Source organism: Drosophila rhopaloa, unplaced genomic scaffold (genome assembly GCF_018152115.1).
Source record: "Drosophila rhopaloa isolate 14029-0021.01 unplaced genomic scaffold, ASM1815211v1 contig_203, whole genome shotgun sequence".
NCBI classification, from domain to species: domain Eukaryota; kingdom Metazoa; phylum Arthropoda; class Insecta; order Diptera; family Drosophilidae; genus Drosophila; species Drosophila rhopaloa.
Genome location: NW_025335088.1, coordinates 4,279,549 through 4,300,138, shown reverse-complemented (window position 1 = coordinate 4,300,138; position 20,590 = coordinate 4,279,549). Strand labels below are relative to the sequence as shown.

Sequence of the window (20,590 nt, the reverse complement as noted above, 5' to 3'; positions counted from 1 at the left end):
GAAAGACAATAGTTTTAAAACTAAGGGTCTAGTTTGCGTTGAAACGGACGGACGGACATACGGCTAGATCGACTTAAATTATAATACCCTCTGCAAGGGTATAAAAATTATATTTTTTGGATACCTGGTCAAAAAAAAAGGCTAAATGGGGGGCTATGATCCAAATTTTTCGGTATAAATGTATTAATAAGAAAGTTTTCGTAATTACATTTGTTTATTATTATTTTTTTTTAATTTACCGTTCTTTTACAAATTATATATTTTAATTGACATAAAAAGAGAATCGTGGTCGAAAGATAAATATTATCTGGCGCAAAGTTATTCTAAATCGAGGTTCATCGTTGTTAAAGAGAAAGATAATCTATCAATTTCATTTATGTTTTTGGGACTTAATATTAAATACAAATATATTTATTAACATTTTTTATCTTAATATGATTACAGAAATTTTTATGATAGGGATATATTGATCAGTTCTTAACTTGCTTACAAACTTTACTAACGCGAAGGTAAAATGCACAACACATTTTGAAAGATATTACTTTTATTACATAAAATCGAGCGAAATTGGGTAATCGAATTCGATTTACGAAAATATCCATGTCGTTATACAAATATAACCTTTTCAGCTAAAACTAAATTATTTGCGTGTTTTCGTAATTTTGGTTACTTGTTACCCAAAAATAACAAAAAAATGTATTCACGATGTACCGCGATTTACTATGGTTTTTATGTTTTTTCTTACAAATCAAACGGCTTGAAATTTTTTGATAGATCGGTCACGTGATCGATCGGTTGAATCACGGATGCGGAATAACTTTATTTTACCCTTAAAGCATTTGAATGAAATAATAAAAATTATTAAAATAAAAAGTTTTTTCTTTTCTTTTAGTTTTTTAATTATTTATAATGATCATAGTCCTTAACTGCGGATTATAAGTTTGACAGAGGTACAAAGTGACAGATCATGTTTAAAATTGGAATGTTAGCCAGCCTGGATAAATAAAAAATTGGATGAGCTCGTGCACAAATCCGTACAAACCGTGACAGAATTAAATTTATGTATCAAGAAAAACAAAAAAAAAACATTGAAATGTGAAAGAAATAATTTCTCAAGTATATTTAAAAAAAAACATTGTCCGTTGGAAACCACTTTTGGACATCAGTTTCCCCTACAAGAGTATTGCTAATTATATACTTACTTATCACGATAATCTGACAAAAGGTCTATATACTTAGATTGCCATACTATATTTAAATGCAATAAAGGCAATACGCACGTGTTTTTGCGTACAAGTACAAAAGTATACAACGCAAAAATGATCAGTATTTCTTTGAAAATGTTGTGTATTTTTTCTTCGCAATAATATCAAAAGGTTGTTGATCTTATCTTACAAAGCCTGCTTCTTGTACATACATGTTTGTTTAGAAACAATTTTTTATGTCTACTTCTATGCACACTATAAAAAGTACTCAATTTTTTAAACCAGTCATTTTTTTTTAATTAAAAAATTAAAAATGTTGCCAAGGACCAATAATTAAAATTGTCTCGGTAACAAAATCTGAATCGAAATGTAATACATTTTAAAGTCCAAACAAATTCTTGCTTATGTCAGCAATTAGATGTTCCGTCGCCGTCGAGTGTAGCAGCAACATTTTCTAATTTTCGGGAAAGTTGCATCTTTCGGCAATTTATATCGGTTTCAAGTGCTTCCATAATCTTTAAAAAGAAGAAATAACAGGTTAAAGCAAAACACATAATTAATAATATTATTACCTGATCCTTATATTTGGTTATGTAAATGTATAACTCTTTTAATGCAGAAATAGTATCAAATTCCTCATTTTGTCTTACTGATAGTTGTTGCATAGCAGTACTCATTTCCTGGTCGCTTATTTGTGGAAGCCTTGATACGTCGCTGTAAAATTGCTTAACCATAATTCTATAGTTTGGAATATCCTGCATATAAACAAATTTTTAAGGTGTTTATGAGAAATAATATATTATTTATTTTAAAAATGTATTATTATATGACATATTTATAATATTATTTGCAATTAAATGTCCGGTTAATCATTAAGTAGGTCTCCGCACCGATATTTTACATTTCTACTTCTTACAACTCCAAGCCGGCATGAAAATAAAGCAAGGCCATCATCACCTACGGATATTGCACAACGCCGGTTTCAGAAGCAAGAAAAGCGGCGACTACCCAACACCATGCACGAGCCGACGGGTCAGCAAGGCATAGGGTTCAGCTTTTATTATTAGAATTTAAATACTTAGTATTTAGTCAATCGTGACGGTCATAGCCTCGCTATCCCCAAAGTGTTCTCATTGGCGCAACACTGCGCGTCTTATATTATTCTTTACTACAGGAAATACTTAACTGGCAACCAACGCGTTCGAAAGACCCTCGATCCGTTCAGATAAAAAAAAAAACAAAATATTAAAATTAAAGTAAATTAAATTTAAAATTAAATGGTCTTCACCAAATTTATAAAAATTATAAATATTTAAAATAAACTATTTTAAAATTAAGAATAAAATAATTTAAAGAGCTCTCAGACAAATATAAGCACAATTTCAGAAAAATTTCAGCAAAAAACTAAATGGAAAAGGAACAAAAATCATTGTACTTAGTTTAAAAAAAACATATGAGTGATAATGTTGTTGAAAAATGGTTAGAAATTGTTAGAATTGTCAGAAGCGCGGAAATTGCCCAAGAAAGTCCAAGCAATTTAAATATTGGCAATCTCGAGCGCGAAAAATTACAATACATTCAGAAACGCTTGGGTGGTGTAAATATCAGCACATCAGAAGTAGAGACAAACTAATGGCGGCTTGAAGGGACTGATTAGCTGTTTCGGCGTTGCTAGAGATAGTTTTTCCCGAGGTGATAATAATATAATATGATGATTAAATATCCGTAAGCTATTAGAGAAATCCGATAAGCGCAAAAAGCCTCATTCAAAAAACAGCAGAGCACTCCCGTGTATCAGCAGCCGATTGCAGCAAACCTTTAAATGTTGCTAAGATCAGAAGCTATAAACGATTCGGTATCCGAACAATCCGTAGTAGAAGTATGCAACCAGGGATCAGTATGCAATTAGTGGATCATTCTATCCATGATATTTTAGCTACACCTCCACAAGGGATTACTGAGTCCGGACTACCGGCTCTGTGGAAAAAAGGATGATCAAAAAAAACCCGTTTCAGTGGTATTTGTTTTTCGGCTTGATCAAACATCTGAAGTCTTATATACTAAACCAAACTATAGCCGGTATAAAATCGTGTAAAGGTGGAAAAGTTTAAGTTTTCATCGTTCAAGATCACTATCAAAAATGAGCTTTTTAATGACCTTGCAACTTTTGGACGAAAAATACGGTTGTAAAAGAGTTCGAAGCTAAGATAAAAGGGGCCCATGGGAATAAGACTTAATAGTCCAGGCCAAGCCAATGTAAAGTCTTCAAAATAACTTCTAATTGTATTCTGAAAGCATTTTATCTCATATTATAAGAAACCTGGTTAATGACGTGAAGTTACTTAAAGCACAACATGATTTTGTTAATGGCCTGCTTGACATATCGTTATGTTAAGTAAACCATGTATCACATATCGTTATCTTAAGTAAACCATGTTCGAAATTCGCTTGACTTGTGTTTTTAACCAAATCCTGAAGGTGTGTTTCTGTCCAGGGTAGCACCACTATCGAAGTGACAATCGATTCGGGTACCGAAATAGAAGAAAAATCAAAGAATTTACCCAAAAGAACACACTGTTTTCGAAAGGCAGACTTTCTGAAGGTAAACAATTTTATTTCAGGCTTAGAAAGTTGTGACGCTGGGCGCGCACAAATCGATATGAAAACAAGAGAGAACGCTATAGTCGAGTGCCCCGACTATCAGATACCCGTTACTCAGGTAAAGGGAGTGCGAGGGAGATGGAGACAGAAACTTTGATCACGCATAACTTTTTAACGAATGGTCCGATTTGAAAAATTTCTTCTACATTTCGATAGGTATTGATAAACACAATAAAACTGCATTTTTACATTTCTGAAATATTTAAATTTTTAAAATCGTATATAAGCAATTGTGGGCGTTAAAGGGGGCGTGGCACCTTTTTGAAACAAACTTGCGTTGCGTAGGAACTCCTAGAATCTGCATGCAAAATGCCAATCTTCTAGCTTTTGTAGTTTCCGAGATCTCAGCGTTCATACGGACAGACAGACAGACAGACGGACAGACGGACATGGCTATATCGACTCGGCTAGTGACCCTGATCAAGAATATATATACTTTATAGGGTCGGAAACGCTTCCTTCTAGCTGTTACATACTTTTGCACGAATACAATATACCCTTTTACTCTACGAGTAACGGGTATAATTAAAAGACTAATAAAAAGAACGTTAAATTCGAATTCAAACTAAGAACGCGCGCGCGCCAACGTCCGCTCACGTAGGGGCACACTAGACCAAGAGAGGTGGCCACACTTATACCGGCAAATCCCACACAGGCTCGCCGAGCCCTATATAAGGCGGATCACGGGCCATAGAACTTCACTGAACAGCAGACCGTCTTCGGGTAGAGAGTGGTGGTGAGCAGCAAAGTCATTCTCGGTGGACTGGATCATTCGATCTAAGTCCGCTTATAAATTGTAGTTAGAGAAGAGACGTTTGAGTTCAGGATCACGCCTCCTTACGGCTCGGTTCATCGGCCGCGCTTTCTTTCTCTTGCGGCTGACATTAGCACCAAACCGTCTCTCTCTCTCTTGCGGCTGACATTAGCACCAAACCGTCTCTCTCTCTCTTGTGGCTGACTTTAGGGTCCCCAAGCACCACACCGTCTCTCTCTTGTGGCTGACTTTAGGGTCCCCAAGCAACATACTCTCTCTCTCGTGCGGCTGACTTTAGGATCCCCAAGCAACATACTCTCTCTCTCTTGTGGCTGACTTTAGGGTCCCCAAGCACCAAACCGTCTCTCTCTCTTGCGGCTGACTTTAGGGTCCCCAAGCACCAAACCGTCTTTCTCTGTCTTTTGGCTTACTTTAGGGACTCCCCGGCACCAAACCGTCTCTCTCTTGTGGCTGACTTTAGAGTCCCCAAGCAACATACTCTCTCTCTCTTTCTTGCGGCTGACTTTAGGGTCACCAAGCAACATACTCTCTCTCGCTCTTGCGGATGACTTTAGGGTCCCCCAAGCAACCTATTCTCTCTCTCTTGTGGCTGACTTCTGGGTCCCCAAGCACTCAAATCATCGCCCGTAGGCGAGTGATAACCGGCCAAGGGCCGTCCGATACTCTCAGTCTGTTCTACCAGCCGCCGTAATCCCGTGCTGTTCCTCTCGAGCAGCTGGACGGCTCCCGCCACCCGGCAGTCGAATTGGACGAGGGAAACGAAAGCCGCAAGGGCGGCACACCGCCAGTCAGGGGAATCCATTGGTCAGAATCAATCAAATGTCAAGAATCTTACCGAAATAAACCTAGTTATAATCAATTACTGTGTAATTCTCCACGACTTCTACTCTGGGCTGGGTCGGAATTCCCTTTCAGCAACCACGCCTGACACAAATTTCTGTGACGAACCCTGTCCATCCCTGAGCCATCCTACAGTGACAAACCGTCATAGTGGCGCCCGAGCAGGTTAACGCGGTTGCAAGAGATGGACCGACACCGTCGGAGTAATGTTGAGCTGGGTATATCTGGCAGCAAAGAGCGAACTAACGGAATACAAGGAAGAGTTCGGATTAGAAACGGCAGAAAGACGCGAAGATTTAAGCCGTTTGTTGGTAGCGTTCGCCAAAAGAACGGATCACACAGAAACAGTCAGACAAAGACTCGCAGAACTGACAGAAAAATATAAGAGAGAAAAAAGCCAGGCAAAAGAAACAATTCTGGCGATCGTTGTAACCAGGGAAGAGAAGGGGAACAGCAACGAAGGCCCATCAGCCAGTACAACAGCTGGGATAATAGCCACCAAAGAAACAAGTCTAAGTGACAAAATGGAAGAAGAGATAGAAAAAAAATGGAGAAGAAAATGGAAACAGAAGTCGTAGACCGGGTACGCGATTGGGGCATCCGGTACCAAGGAACAACAAAGCCACTGGAGTTCCTAAGCAAAATGGAACAGTGGGCAGGCGGATATGGAATCCGGGAGGACCAGCTGATACAAACGATGCCATTCATTCTAGAGGGGGTCGCGAGCGATTGGTGGAACACCACGCCGACCAGGATCGTAACGTGAACTCAGCTCAGAACGGAACTGCTGAAATACTTTTTGCCGCCGAGGTATGAGGAAAAGTTGGAGACTCAAATTGCACAGATGAAACAGAGAGAAACGGAGCACGTAAGAGAATACGCAATGGGACTAAACTAATGCATTTTTTTTTTTTTTTTTTATAGTTTATTGAACACGCCACACAAGGATGGACCTTGTTTTCGTGTATTGACTAATTATTTCTAAAGATCCCAAAAAATGCGGGTAACGGGTGCTCCATTCTTGAGCAAATCAGGTGTGGTCATAGCCGGTCAAAAGTTAATCAAGATGTGTTATTACAGAAGGCGACCGTGTCTGTCACGGCCGAGAATCCATAAGTCTGCCGGGTGTCGTCTGCGGAGACGCCGTCGACCCAGTGGTGTTGCAAGATGTCTTGCCAGACAGTTTGCATGTGTGAGCAAACGTTCCCGGTATCGACTTGAGGATTTGCAAATCGTCTCTGTTACCGTCGGCACTCCCGTGTCCTGGAACATAACTCGGTTTTCTACATAATGGTGCCACTTCACCCCTAGCATCCGCCTGAGAGCCTTTGTAATGCATGTTTGCACCCTTTTTAGTGACGAATCACAGGCCGTGCCCCAGCAAGTGATTCCCCAGTTTAAGGTTGGGAGGACAATGGCCTTAAAAAGCCGCACCTTAGCTTCAAGGGATAGGCCGCTGCCTGGACGAAGGAGCCAGTCCATTTTGTCAAGTTTTGTTCTTGCTGATCCACAAACTCGATCAATTTGTCCCTTCCAACAAAGGCGACGGTCTAAGGTAACTCCGAGGTACGTCACCTTATCTTCGTGCTTGAGCCTATTCCCATCAATGTAAAGGCTACGCGAACGGCCAGGGCGGAGAGCAAAAGTGGCATGTTGCGTTTTGTCAACATTAAGCGCAATGTTCCATCGAGAGGCCCAGCACTCAAATTCGTCTAAGAATGTCTGGACACGTCGGGACGCAGACGTAGTGGTGCTACCAGCTGCAAGAAATGCAGTGTCATCTGCATATGTGGCCAGGAGTGTACCACGAGCAACTGGGTTTGGAAGATCCGAAGTGTAAATTGTATACAGGACCGGGCCAAGGACGCTTCCCTGCGGGACACCAGCACGAATTGGGCGAAGTCCAGAACGGTGTCCACGAATGTCTACAGCAAACTCCCTTTTATCTAAAAACGATACAACGAGATTCCAGAGCCTTTCAGGCAAAAGCGGCATTAGCTTGTAGAACAGTCCTTCGTGCCAAACCCTGTCAAAGGCCTGTCGAACATCGAGAAAAACGGCTGAGCAGTATTTGTGGTCTTCGAAAGCCCCCAAGACATGGTTAATTACTCTGTGCACTTGCTCGATAGCACTATGGCGACTACGGAAACCAAACTGGTGGTTCGGAAGTGCGTCTTCAAAGGCGTTAATAGCTAGAAGTCTACCAAGCATGATCCGCTCAAAAATCTTGGAGAAAGTGGACAGCAAACTAATCGGCCTATAAGATTCCGGGCAACATGGGTCTTTTCCTTTTTTTGCCACCATTGTAACTAATGCTCGTTTCCAAGGTGATGGAAAATAACCAAGGTCCAGGCAAGCATTAAAGAGGAGACAGAGCTGTGCAATGACAGAGCTAGGCAGAGCCTTTGCTACTTTTCCATCAATCGCGTCCATGCCAGGAGCTTTAGTAGTAACCAGTCGCTTTATATGACCACGTACTTCATCTTCGTCTACTGGACGGACAGTAACAGGAGGACCAAATGAAAGTCCTAGCCTAGAGATTGTTGTCTGGACTTCATCGCTTGTTGCAAATTCAAATGGAGTAAAGCGATTTTCAAGATCATCAGCAAATACTTCAGCAATCTCGGAATCACTGTGGGCCCAAGTCCCATCACCACGTTTAAGGGAAAACCTCTGAAGCGGCTGTCTTTTAAGGTTGCGGGTGCATTTCCAGAGCGCAAATCCGTGATTCTGGTTAGGATCAATTGCACTGAGCTTGTCTATAAAAAATTCTGACTTGGCCGAACGGAGGACTTTCCTTAGCTCTGATACAGTAGCCTTCCACCTTGCCATATCGATGGTATGCCTCGTCCTCATCCAGACACGGCGAAGTGCATGACCTTTTCTGGCCAAGGCAGCAATTTCTGGCTTTGAATAAGCCCAAGATGGAGGAGGAATAGGTATGCTTCTAGGAGGAGGGGCAGCTTGATGGATCTGTTCAACTAAGACCTCAGCAAAGGAATCTACGTCGTCCACAGAAAGAAGAGAAGGTTGCTCCTGAGTCAGAGCAGTAAGTTGCGCACTGAATCTTTTAAGATCCGAGCCCCGGGGAAGAAGCCTGGATTTGGTGACGATCGTATAGGCAGCCACGCAAAAATATATCAGGAGCGGAATATGATCAGAGGAAAGTCCCGTACACTCTGAGATTGTAAGGTGGTTGCACGGGATGCCTTTGTACACAGCAAAATCAATGGCCGTCGGGAGGTGGTCATTGATCCAAGGAAAATGAGTGGGTCCGCCAGTAGCCAAAATCTGCATATTTGAGTCAGCAATAACTGACATCAGGGTGTTTCCCCGAGGGCATGCTCGCCTGCACCCCCAGAAACTGTGGTGCGCATTCCAATCACCTCCAATGAGAAAGCGGCTACCTACAGAGCCAAACAGACGCAGAAATTCCTCAGTCGTCCAAGAAAGGCGGTGACCAGGTGGACAGTAGACAGCACCAAATGAAATTCTGCCAAACCCAGTGACCAAACTTATGGCAACTGCTTGCAGGTGAGGCTCCGATATTGTGGCACTTAGGTGATAATCTAAACAGGATTTGATGATGACAGCAGCACCACCACGATGTCGATCATCAGGGTGGTTGGCAGAGTGAACAGCATATCCATTAATGTGGAAGAATGAACGGCTGGTAAAATGTGTCTCTGAGATCAATAAAATGTCAATGTTGCGTTCCTGGAGGAGATGCTCAATCTCGAGTGATTTGCCAACTAAGTTGTTGGCGTTCCAAATAACGATATTTATACCGTAATTAGTCATCGCATTGCGTTGACCCTGATAGATTGGCGTGCTTAGAAATCACGCTCTGTAACATTTGTAGTGTGGTCGTCATTACTGACATCATTTGATCAAAGCGTAACAACAATTTATCAATTGCAGCCGCTTGGGCTATCGCAGCAGCCTCTTGTTGCTTCCTTAATCCATTAATAAATTCCAGAAGCCTGTCCTGAGAAGGTTGTTCAATCAAGGAGGTCTTTTCACTTGGATGTGAATTTACCGTTGGCGAAGTCTGACTTAAGGATGCAGGAAGACGCGTAGAAAACCAAGCATTTTGAGCCGGGGGAATGGCAGGCTTAAAAGTACGTTTTTCAGTGGGTCTACGCCCTACAGAACCAGTGGGCTTACGTCTTTCAATAGCCTCTAAATAGGCAGGACATCGACGGGAAGACGCACTATGATTAGAACCACAGTTAATGCACTTGAGTTGTTCCTCATTTATGGCCAAGCACCGCTCCTTGTCTTTTGTTTCATGGTCACCAGCGCATCTGGCACACTTTGGCAAGAGTGAACAAAAATTTTTAGAATGTCCAAATTCTTGACATCTGAAACACCTTAAAGGACCCTTTCTCTGAAGCTGCGGTTCTACTTTAACCACCTGGTAGTCAATTGTCTGGATATCATACACATTTTTGTTGTTTCTAGCTGGTTCCAGCTCCACAAAGAATATATCCCGGTTCGCCTTCCCATTTTCACCAGGGGGGTTGAATACATTCCGAGGGTTGTGTCCCAGAGCTTTCAGTTTTGCAGTGATTTCGGCTATTTCAGTGGAAGCGTGAAGTCCCTTGATGACGACTCGAAAGGCTCGTTCATTTTTAAACTGAAAAGTGCTGACAGGAATTCCATTATCCTTGAAAAGCTTCTGGACTACACGGTAAACATTGCCGTCATCCACAGTAATCCTACAGGAAGATTTACCAGTTGTCTTGAGGCGAAAACCATTGGTCACAGAAGATAGTAATGAAATTAGTTGCCTAAAATCAGTGATTCCCCTCAAAAGGAAGGGTGGCGGACGGGGATCACGTTTCTTGGTTTTAGCTTGAGAAGAGGCATTGCGTGGGGACACCGAATGCAAGTTAGCTTCAACAGGCTCAGACAAACCATGACCAAATTTAGAGGTGGTGATTGATTCATTATTATGAGTAGAAGTCATTGTATCATCATCATCATCGTCAGACAAAATAGCAAAGCTATTGTTGTTTCCTAAGTAGGTAGAGCCTTCTTGACTTGAAGAATGTGATTGTATGGTCATGCCAGAGGATGGAGCTTGAGGACGTTTATGGTCGCCAACAGGGTTTGGCAGCGATGATTTGTTGATATTACTACCTTCGAGTATGTCAAGATTTCGTCTTTTCCTTAGGTTATTTACCTGAGTAAAGCGTTCATCATCGGCAGCATTTTTACTAATCCACTTGGGGGTAAAAATGGTCATAGTCGGGACAGATGAGGTGTCTGAATAATTGGAATCATCAAATTCATCCGAAGTATCAGAGAGGCACCTATTGGCATCAAAGGCAGTCGCCTTGGCATTCCTAGAGGCATTCATAACAGCTACTTTAGCAGCTTCATCTGTATTGACTGGTGGTCGCGTAACTTGGTCCTTAGCAAAGACCGAGTGCTTAGCCACATGAGAGTCATAATTGGTTTCCCGACAAACTTTCGTCGAGATGGCTTGAAATTGGAAGACATCTTTTTTGGGAACTGCACCAGCATCTGACATTGTACTTGCGTAATGAACTAAGAAAACAAAGAAAAAGAAAGTTAACCGCAGCAGCCGGCCTGCCAACCGAGGGCAAGGCCGGAAAATGTTTTGTTAAGAAAGTCAAAAGAAAAATCGTAAAGACACAGGAAAACAGAATTTTGTATAAAACTTTTTTTTTTTTTTTTTAAATACGGGAGCTCTGAAATAAACACAACCGGTTAGCCTGACACATAAGTCGAGACTCCGAAAAACTAATGCAATTCACAAAACTCTCGGAAGAAGCAAAACTGGACCGAGTATACAAAAACAGCAGGAGCAAGATAGAAGGGCAGGATTCAACTCGTTGACAGAATTCCTCAAACTAGCGGAGGAAGTAGAAGAAATAGAGGCAGAGAACCTGACACGGGAAAGTCAACCTTCACAGGAGCAACTAAGACCGGAGATATGCATGCGCTGCGAAGGAACCGGACATGCGGCACGCACGTGCAGCAATCTACCGAGGCTGTTTTGCTGGGTCTGTGGAATAAACGGTACGAGAACCACGGAGTACTGCAGGGCAGGGCCGGGAAACGCAGGAGGCCTGAGCAGATGAAGCTGGCAGCTCAGGCGGCAATAAAAGAGCCAGCAGCAGGGGAAAAGCTGTATTGCGACGGGTTCCAGTAGCCCGGATAAGGGTCGGAAACAAGACAGCAAAAGGAGTCGTGGACACAGGAGCATCGAGAAGCGCGATAAGCAGAAGCAGATATCAAGATCTGAAACAACAAGACGAATGGTGTGGAACCCGAGCAGAAATAACACTGGCCAACGGAGCAACGCAGAAGACGATAGGAAAATTCGCGGCAGAAATCCAATTTGGAGGAAGATCGTTCAGGTTAACGTTCACGATACTAACAGAAGTGGCAGGAGGAATTCTGTTAGGAATGGACTTTCCAGCCGGGGCACGCAGCACGCTGAGGTGTGGAGGCTTAGAGCTAGAGATAAGAGCGGCCGGAGACTAAGAGCACCAACCGGATGCAAATACGGAGCCAGAAAACACGACAGGAGAACCATCCGAAAAGGAAGTACAGGACTTTCTGGAAACGCAGAGGCAAGTATTTGAAGGAATGCAGTGATATTACAACGCATAAGATTTACCTCAAGGATGATAAGCCGTTAAAACAGAGGTACTATCCGCGAAATCCAAAACAGCAGGCGATCACCAATGAACAGGTTAACGAGTTGTTGGCACTGGGACTCATAGAACCCTCACGTAGCCCGTACAGCGCACCAGTAGTGCTAGTAAGAAAGAAAAACAATGAATGGAGAATGTGTGTGGACTATCGACTGCTGAACGACAGAACAGAAAAAGACGCTTATCCAGTACCAAGACTAAACTTCATCATGGACCAGTTAATAGAGGCAAAGTTCATCAGCACGATAGATCTTAAGTCAGGATACTGGCAGATCCCAATGGATAGGGATAGTAGGCAGTTCCTCGGACGTGGAACTCACAGTTCCCGGACGTGGACTTTTCCAATGGAAAGTCATGCCATTTGGGCTAACCACAGCCCCAGCAGCGTTCCAAAGGGCGATGGACACAATAATAGGGCCAGAAATGGAACCATTCGCATTTGCGTATCTGGACGACATAGTGGTTATTAGCCGAACCAAACGTGAACATTTGGAGAAACTAAAAGAAGTATTCAGGAGTCTACAAAACGCGAACCTGCGGATTAATCCGGACAAATGCCACTTCACTATCTAGGACACGTCATAAGCGATCGGAGACCCGGACAAAGTAACGGCAATTCGAGACTTACCAGTGCCGAGGAGCACAAAGGAAGTACACCGTTTTTTTAGGAATGGCATCATGGTACCGACGATTCATACCAAATTTCACCGAACAGGCAGGAGCGCTGCAAAGCTTAATCAAGAAAGGACAAAAGTTTGAATGGACTGAAGAGCACCAGGAATCGTTTGACACAACTAAAAACAAGCCTAACAAAGGCGCCGGTACTGGCATGTCCCGATTTCACAAAGCAGTTTAAACTGCAAACGGATGCCAGTGACTTAGGCGTAGGCGCAGTGGTAAGACAGGACGGGGAGGACGGGGAGCATGTAATATCGTTTGCAAGCAGGAAGTTGAGCAAAGTAAAAAAATCTACAGTGCAACCGAAAAAGAATGCCTAGCGATATATTGGGGCATCAATAAGTACAAGATGTATCTAGAAGGCTATCGGTTCATAGTGGTAACAGACCACATGGCTTTGAAGTGGCTAAACTCAATAAAAAGTCCGTCGGGAAGAGTGGCCAGATGGGCGCTAGGCGTATAACCATTCCAATTTGAAGTCCAGTATAGAAAGGGGAAATGGAATGCGGTAGCAGACGCCTTATCCAGAGCACCACAGGACGAGTTGAAAACAATAGAGTACACGGAGACCTGGATCGAGGAAAAATACAAGGAAATGGAAGGAGTGCTACCAGAAATACAAGGTATCACAGCAAAGAAAAGCAGGGAAGATGCTGACAAAAGTGGCAGAAGCACCGTGGGAAACCATATGTGTGGATTTTGAGGGACCCCTACCCAGATCGAAGCACGGAAACACCACACTATTAGTTATCGTGGACAAATTCTCGAAACGAGAAATAGCATGGAAAAATGGGGGATACGGCAACAGTTGACGGCACCGTACACGCCCCAGGAACAGTCAAAACGATGATCGCGCAGCTAGCAGGAGAGGATCAGACAACGTGGGACGAACATTTGCCAGAATTAATGCTAGCATACAATAGCAGTGTGTCGGAATCTACAAGATATAGCCCGGCTCAGCTGGTATTCGGGAAAAAGTTAAGATTACCAAATACGATGTTGTACAGGGTAACAAAGGGAGCGGGGTTACAAGAGGAAAGTATAGAACAAAGATGGAACAGATTAAAAGGCGTGCGATAGGAGGCAACACAACATATGGAAGAAGCCGCGGAACAACAAAAACATCACTACAACCTGCGGAAAAGGGATTGGAAACCAGAGATCGGAGACTTGGTATGGAGCAAGACACACTATCTGTCAAAAGCGGCAGAAAAATGTAACGCCAAACTAGCACCAAAGTACGACGGTCCCTGGAAGGTAACCAATTTCGTGTCACCAGTGATCATGGCAGTAAAAGACCCGAACACACGGAAAACAAAGAGGGTATACATTGGAGACACTAAGCCGTACCGCTAACCATACAACATATAGACTGGTCATTTCATACAACCAAAATGGTATCTCAGTAGATTGATTTCTATTAATTGGAATACATACATATATGAAAAACATTTTACTGCTACCACTGATATGCATTTTTAAACCGAAATGAAATATATGCTGAAATATTAAAAAATATACTATAACATATAATATTCTTATTTTTATCATTAACCCAATAGTGAATACGCCCATATTGTTAGGGTACCAAATCTGAAAAGTAGCAAAAGACAAAATATTCTTGCTGCATTGAAATGAAATGATCGCACACACGCACCCCTGTATGAGAATGCATGAACACGCATACATACAAAGCCCAATTCAAGCGCAGGGCAACCTTCTTCAAAATGCGCGTCTCTGCGACTGAACGACCGAACTCGTACAATGAGCGCGCGAGCGTCAAAATGAGAATAAGAATGAGAGCGAAAAAAACCCGAAGGCACACGAAGTGTCCGGGGCCTGCCGCTACCAGCTGGGGGGCCTGCCGTAAAATATTTTGAGTGTCCATTTTGGTTGTTTGAAATGACCAGTCTATATGTTGTATGGTTAGTGGCCGTACGTAGGCACAAATGCAATACAGAACGAACACCGTAAATTAGCAACACATGGCGAGCACGATCTATCATTAAATACTACACATAACAAAACACTACACAAATGCTATTACTCCACACTACACACCACACACAACAGTTGTCATTACACTTCATTACGCCCCAAATGTAAGCAAACACTAAACATTAAGCCTAACGCATACATTCGTTGTCTCATTACAGAAAACATGCACAAGTTCACGGAGACAGCGCGGAAATTCCGCGAAAAGCATTCGAGGATGGCAGCAGCGCAGACGATGGGCGCGCACAAATCGATATGAAAATAAAAAGACTAAAAAAGTTAAATGAAAAGAGCGTTAAATTCAAATTCAAACTAAGAACGCGCGCGCGCCAACGATCGCGCGCGTAGGGGCACACTAGACCGAGAGAGGTGGACACACTTATACCGGCAAATCCCACACAGGCTCGCTGAGCCCTATATAAGGCGGATCACGGGCCATAGAACTTCACTGAGCAGCACCAAACCGTCTATCTCTTGTGGCTGACTTTAGAGTCCCCAAGCAACATACTCTTTCTCTCTCTTGCGGCTGACTTTAGGGTCCCCAAGCAACATACTCTTTCTCTCTCTTGCGGCTGACTTTAGGGTCCCCAAGCAAGGGTCTTGCAATTTATCTAATTTATTTATGTATACCTCGCTCAGGGTAATAGTTCCTGGCAATCAGACAAGTACATACAACAGCCGCTATTTAAAAATGAAATTGATTACGTATAGATAATCTTTTTATACCCTTGCTGAGGGTATTATAATTTTGATCAGAAGTTTGTAACGCAGTGAAGGAGACGTTTCCGACCCCATGATGTATATATATTCTTGATCAGGATCAATAGGGGAGTCGATATAGCCATGTCCGTCTGTCCGTCCGTCCATCTGTCCGTCTGTTTCAATACCGTTTGCGAGCTCAGTTTAAAAGCTAGCGATCTGAAACTTTCGCATTCGTCCTAAAACATGTGTTCGCAGATCAAGTTTGAAAACCGCCCCGATCGGATGTCTATATCCTATAGCTCCCATAGGAACAATCGGATATAACTTGCAAGAATGGAAGATATTTCGCGCAGTGTAAAAGCTATTGACATAAATCTTTCCAAATATTATTTTTTTATGCGTACCTTGATCAGGGTAAAAGCTCGTGGCGATCGGACGTCTATAACCTATAGCTCCCATAGGAACAATAGGGTGAAATCGGTTAAAATGTAATGATTTTTAGGATATTTCGCACAGTATATAAGCAATTGTCATGAATCTTTCCTAATCGTATTTTTTTATGCATACCTTGATCAGGGTAAAAGCGCGTAACGATCGGACGTTTATATCCTATAGCTCCCATAGGAACCATAGGGTGAAATCGGTCCAAATTTGATGATTATCAGAATATTTCGCGCAGTGTGTAAGCTACTGACATAAATTTTTACAAGTCTTATTTATTTACGCATATCTTCATTAGGGTAAAAGCGCTTGCCGATCAGACGTCTATTTCTTACAGCTTCCTTAGGAAAAATTGTTAAAGGCTGCGAAAGTATCCCTTTTTTTCTATTTTTATATGACATTTTTATACCCTTGCAGAGGGTATTATAATTTTGGTCAAAAGTGTGCAACGCAGTGAAGGAGACATCTCCGACCCTATAAAGTATATATATTCTTGATCAGGATCACCCCCTGAGTTGATATAGCCATGTCCGTCTGTCCGTCTGTCCGTCTGTCTGTTTCTACGCAAACTAGTCTCTCAGTTTTAAAGCTATCGAGTTGAAACTTTGCACACACCCTTCTTTCCTTTGCACGCAGTATATATGTCGGAACGGCCGGGATCGGCCGACTATATCCTATAGCTGCCATATAACTGATTGATCGGAAATGCCATAACTTTGGTGTTTGTAAAGTTAGGAAGCTGGGATTTCCTATGGGTTTTATATTTGGCCAATCAATCCGATCTACCATATTTCATAAGGATCGGCCGACTATATCCTATAGCTGTCATATAACTGAACGATTGGAAATGCCATAACTTTGGTGTTTTTAAAGTTAGGAAGTTGGGATTTTTTATGAGTATTAAGAATGCATCATATCAATAATTTTGGAGAATATAATTTACAGAGTATTCTGCAAGGGTATATAAACTTCGGCTCCGCCCGAAGTTAGCTTTCCTTTCTTGTTCAGTATAAAAGCAATTTACATGAAACGATGCAAATCTAGTTTACTTATGTATACCTTACTTTTTCAGTTTTAGCAATTTCGGCAAATTCTGCAAGGGTATAAAAACTTCGGCTTGCCGAAGCTAGCTTCCGTCCTCGTTTTTTTTTTAATTTTAAAGTAATTATGCAATTCATTTTTGAATTACATTTCTTGAAATTTTGTAAAGAGCGCGAACAAGCCACAAAATGTTTGACCAAAATCATTGTGTTCAACCGAATGTGGAATTTTGCATCAAAATGTTGGTGTATGTGAATTTTGCTTTAGAAACTAAGTAAGACAATACGTTACATTTAAGTCAATTCATATTCATATTCATTTTAATCACTAAAAAACATTGTAAATCTCACTTAAATGGAAGCCGCTTGTCAACCAAAAAATTAAAAAAACAAAAAACGAAATTTTAACACATCAGTGCACGATAATTTTATATGGAATAAATATAAAAAAATTTAAGTGACAAGAAGATGTTACATTGGTTGTATTTGAAACTGTGTTTAGCAGACCTTTTTCAGTTATTAAATTTAAATAACTTCGAATCTAAGTAAATCAACTTTCGAAAAACCCAAGCTGAACAAGAAAGGAAAGCTAACTTCGGGCGGAGCCGAAGTTGGTATACCCTTGTAGAATATTCTGTAAATTATATTCCCCAAAATTATTCAGATGATGCATTCTTAATACTCATAAAAAATCCCAACATCCTAACTTAAAAACACCATTTCCGATCAATCAGTTATATGGCGGCTATAGGATATAGTCGGCCCATCCAGTCCGTTCCGACGTATATACTGCGTGCAAAGGAACGAAGGAGAATGCAAAGTTTCAATTCGATATCTTTAAAACTGAGAGACTAGTTCGCGTAGAAACAGACAGACGGACAGACAGACGGACATGCATAAATCAACTCAGGACGCGATCCTGATCAAGAATATATATAATTTATATGGGCGGAGAGGTCTCCTTCACTGCGTTGCTCACTTTTGACCAAAATTATAATACCCTCTGCAAGGGTATACAAGGGAGATTTAAAGTACTTAGTTAAATTGTTAAATACAATATCAAGTTACAATTTATTAATCAATTTATTCTTTTGTCTGAGATATAATATTTCCTCTAGCTGTTATCGATTTTCCTTTACACCCCTTCTCTGAATTTATATTTTTTATTGATAGAACTTGAGTTGGCCGTTTTGTGCAAGACTAAGAAAATTATTATTTATTTGATTTTTAAACAAAATGTTGTTCAAAATTGGACATTAAAAAATGATCTACTTAACTATTTTAAATTAAATTACCTACTTTCTGTAGCCTTACCGTTTAATTTCCTAATGAAGGATTTGCTACACAGCTTGATGGCTACGATATATTAAACCACAACCTTTTCAAACGGCTCTATCCCATAACGCAAATACAGACCGATTTAAATAAAAATAAAACAAGAAAGGAAAGCTAACTTCGGGAGGAGCCGAAGTTGATATACCCTTGCAGAATACTCTGTAAATTATATTCTCCAAAATTATTCATATGATGCATTCTTAATATTCATCAAAAATCCCAACTGCCTAACTTTAAAAACACCAAAATTATGGCATTTCCAATCGTTCAGTTATATGGCAGCTTTAGGATATAGTCGGCCGATCCTTATGAAATTTGGTAGGTCGGATTGATTGGCCAAATATAAAACTCATAGAAAATTCCAACTTCCTAACTTTACAAACACCAAAGTTATGGCATTTCCGATCAATCAGTTATATGGCAGCTATAGGATATAGTCGGCCGATCCCGGCCGTTCCGACATATATACTGCGTGCAACGGAAAGAAGGCTGTGTGCAAAGTTTCAACTCGATAGCTTTAAAACTGAGAGACTAGTTTGCGTAGAAACAGACAGACGGACATGGCTATATCAACTCAGGAGGTGATCCTGATCAAGAACATATATACTTTATAGGGTCGGAGATGTCTCCTTCACTGCGTTGCACACTTTTGACCAAAATTATAATACCCTCTGCAAGGGTATAAAAATAAAGCTGACACTTAAAAGAATAGTCAAAAGATTAAAAAATCATTTAAAACGATGCATTATTATTATTATTATGCATTCAAACAGACATTTAGACGGATTAATGCAAACTTCTGATTAAAATTATAATCCTTGTTGAAAGAAATTAAACCTAGCCTGAAGAAGAGGTCAGGAGAAGAGTTCAAAAACCCTAGTCAACAAAATTATTGAGGTGGTCGAAAAAGATCATTTCATGCCGTTGCACTAGAGAGAGAGAGTGCTCTGTGGATCAAATGCAAACTATCAGCCTTAGATACTGGGCAGCTGACCCCAGAAAGCTTTTAGATGTAATATATGTAATAATGTGTCAAATCGCTCATCGGAATACTCGCCTCTGTTGATAACTCATCTCGAAAGCCCCGAGATAATTGAGCACCCCCACAGGCTGACGGGAACTATGTAAGTTCACCACTGACCAACATCAAGGTAAACATAGATAGCTATGCTAATGGTTGTATTAATGTCGTTATGGCAGCAGTCAACATTTTTAAATATTTAGCGGCAAGTATGCAGCCGTCAAGCAAGCCAACAGATCGCCGTCAATGTATTATCATAATTATATGAAGCCCGTGAAAAACCAGAAATCCCATTGACATACACACCAATTAGTTTATAATCGTGCCTGTTGTAACTGTTCGAAAAATGGTTTTTAACGTGTTTATTACCACACATGAGAGCTCTGAGCGATTTGGATTCCGAACCAAACTTGATAACATCAGAAATTCGTTCTGCCTTCGAACATCAGGAATATTAATAACGCGATATTTCTCAATCATCATCAAAATCAATTCGGCTGCGTGCAGACGTGTTTTATTAACGCTCCGGAAAAACAATTAGCCAATCAGTCGAAAACGTTCGAAAAAAAAAATAAGCGCGAGGTTTTGCGTTTCGCGATGCAAATCGCATATCGTAAACTAAAGTTTTAATTAATTAAATAATTAATCTTTACGCACTAACTATAAACAAATAAGTAAGAACGTGGATCAGCGCACTCAACGACAAAAACAACAAGACGAAGCCCGTGAAAAAATTCAGAGAGAACAAGACAAACGTCGTCTCTCTTTGGCCCGTAACAACGCCTATTTTACGGTGACGAGTAATACTCTAGAACCGAAAGTGCTTGAAGGTGCAAGTTTACTGACCGCCGAAAACCAGAGAGCTAACTCTTGCTCTCCCGCCCTGCTCTTCACCGCACGAACGCCATGGAGTGAGCAATGCAAGACTCCAACAGAGCTTCTGCCGCCTAGCGCAACAACAACAGAAACTACTACGACTACTACAACGGTCTCTGTCGCCAACAATGCAATAACGACTCCACCCTCTTCTTGTGCTGCGGGTAAAGCAACAACACAACCAAGTGCAAAAATCGGTGCAAACGGCAAAAACAAAGCTACGGTAGAAGAAGTGACAATTCTGCAAGCGGGTTCGGCCATTCAGACAGGCATGGATCGCTACATTAATATCTCCAAGCGCAAGCTAACACCCCCAAAAAACTCGGACG

At 41.4% G+C, this 20,590-nt stretch overlaps 1 protein-coding gene across 3 annotated transcripts in view; it reads right to left on the bottom strand.

The window, feature by feature from the left end:
• Positions 1 to 204: 204 nt before the first annotated feature.
• The window catches only part of LOC108041451 (plexin-B), a 37,815-nt gene continuing 17,429 nt past the window's right edge, over positions 205 to 20,590 (bottom strand). For 2 of the 3 annotated variants that reach the window (XM_044460680.1, XM_044460682.1), the window contains 2 exons: positions 1,778 to 1,960; positions 205 to 1,720 (listed from right to left, as the gene is read on the bottom strand). In XM_044460680.1, the coding sequence (XP_044316615.1) occupies positions 1,613 to 1,720; positions 1,778 to 1,960 (291 nt within the window). In that variant the 3' untranslated portion in view covers positions 205 to 1,612. Of the gene's footprint in view, positions 1,721 to 1,777; positions 1,961 to 20,590 lie in introns of those variants that run through there. The other variant, XM_044460681.1, reaches the window with a different exon arrangement.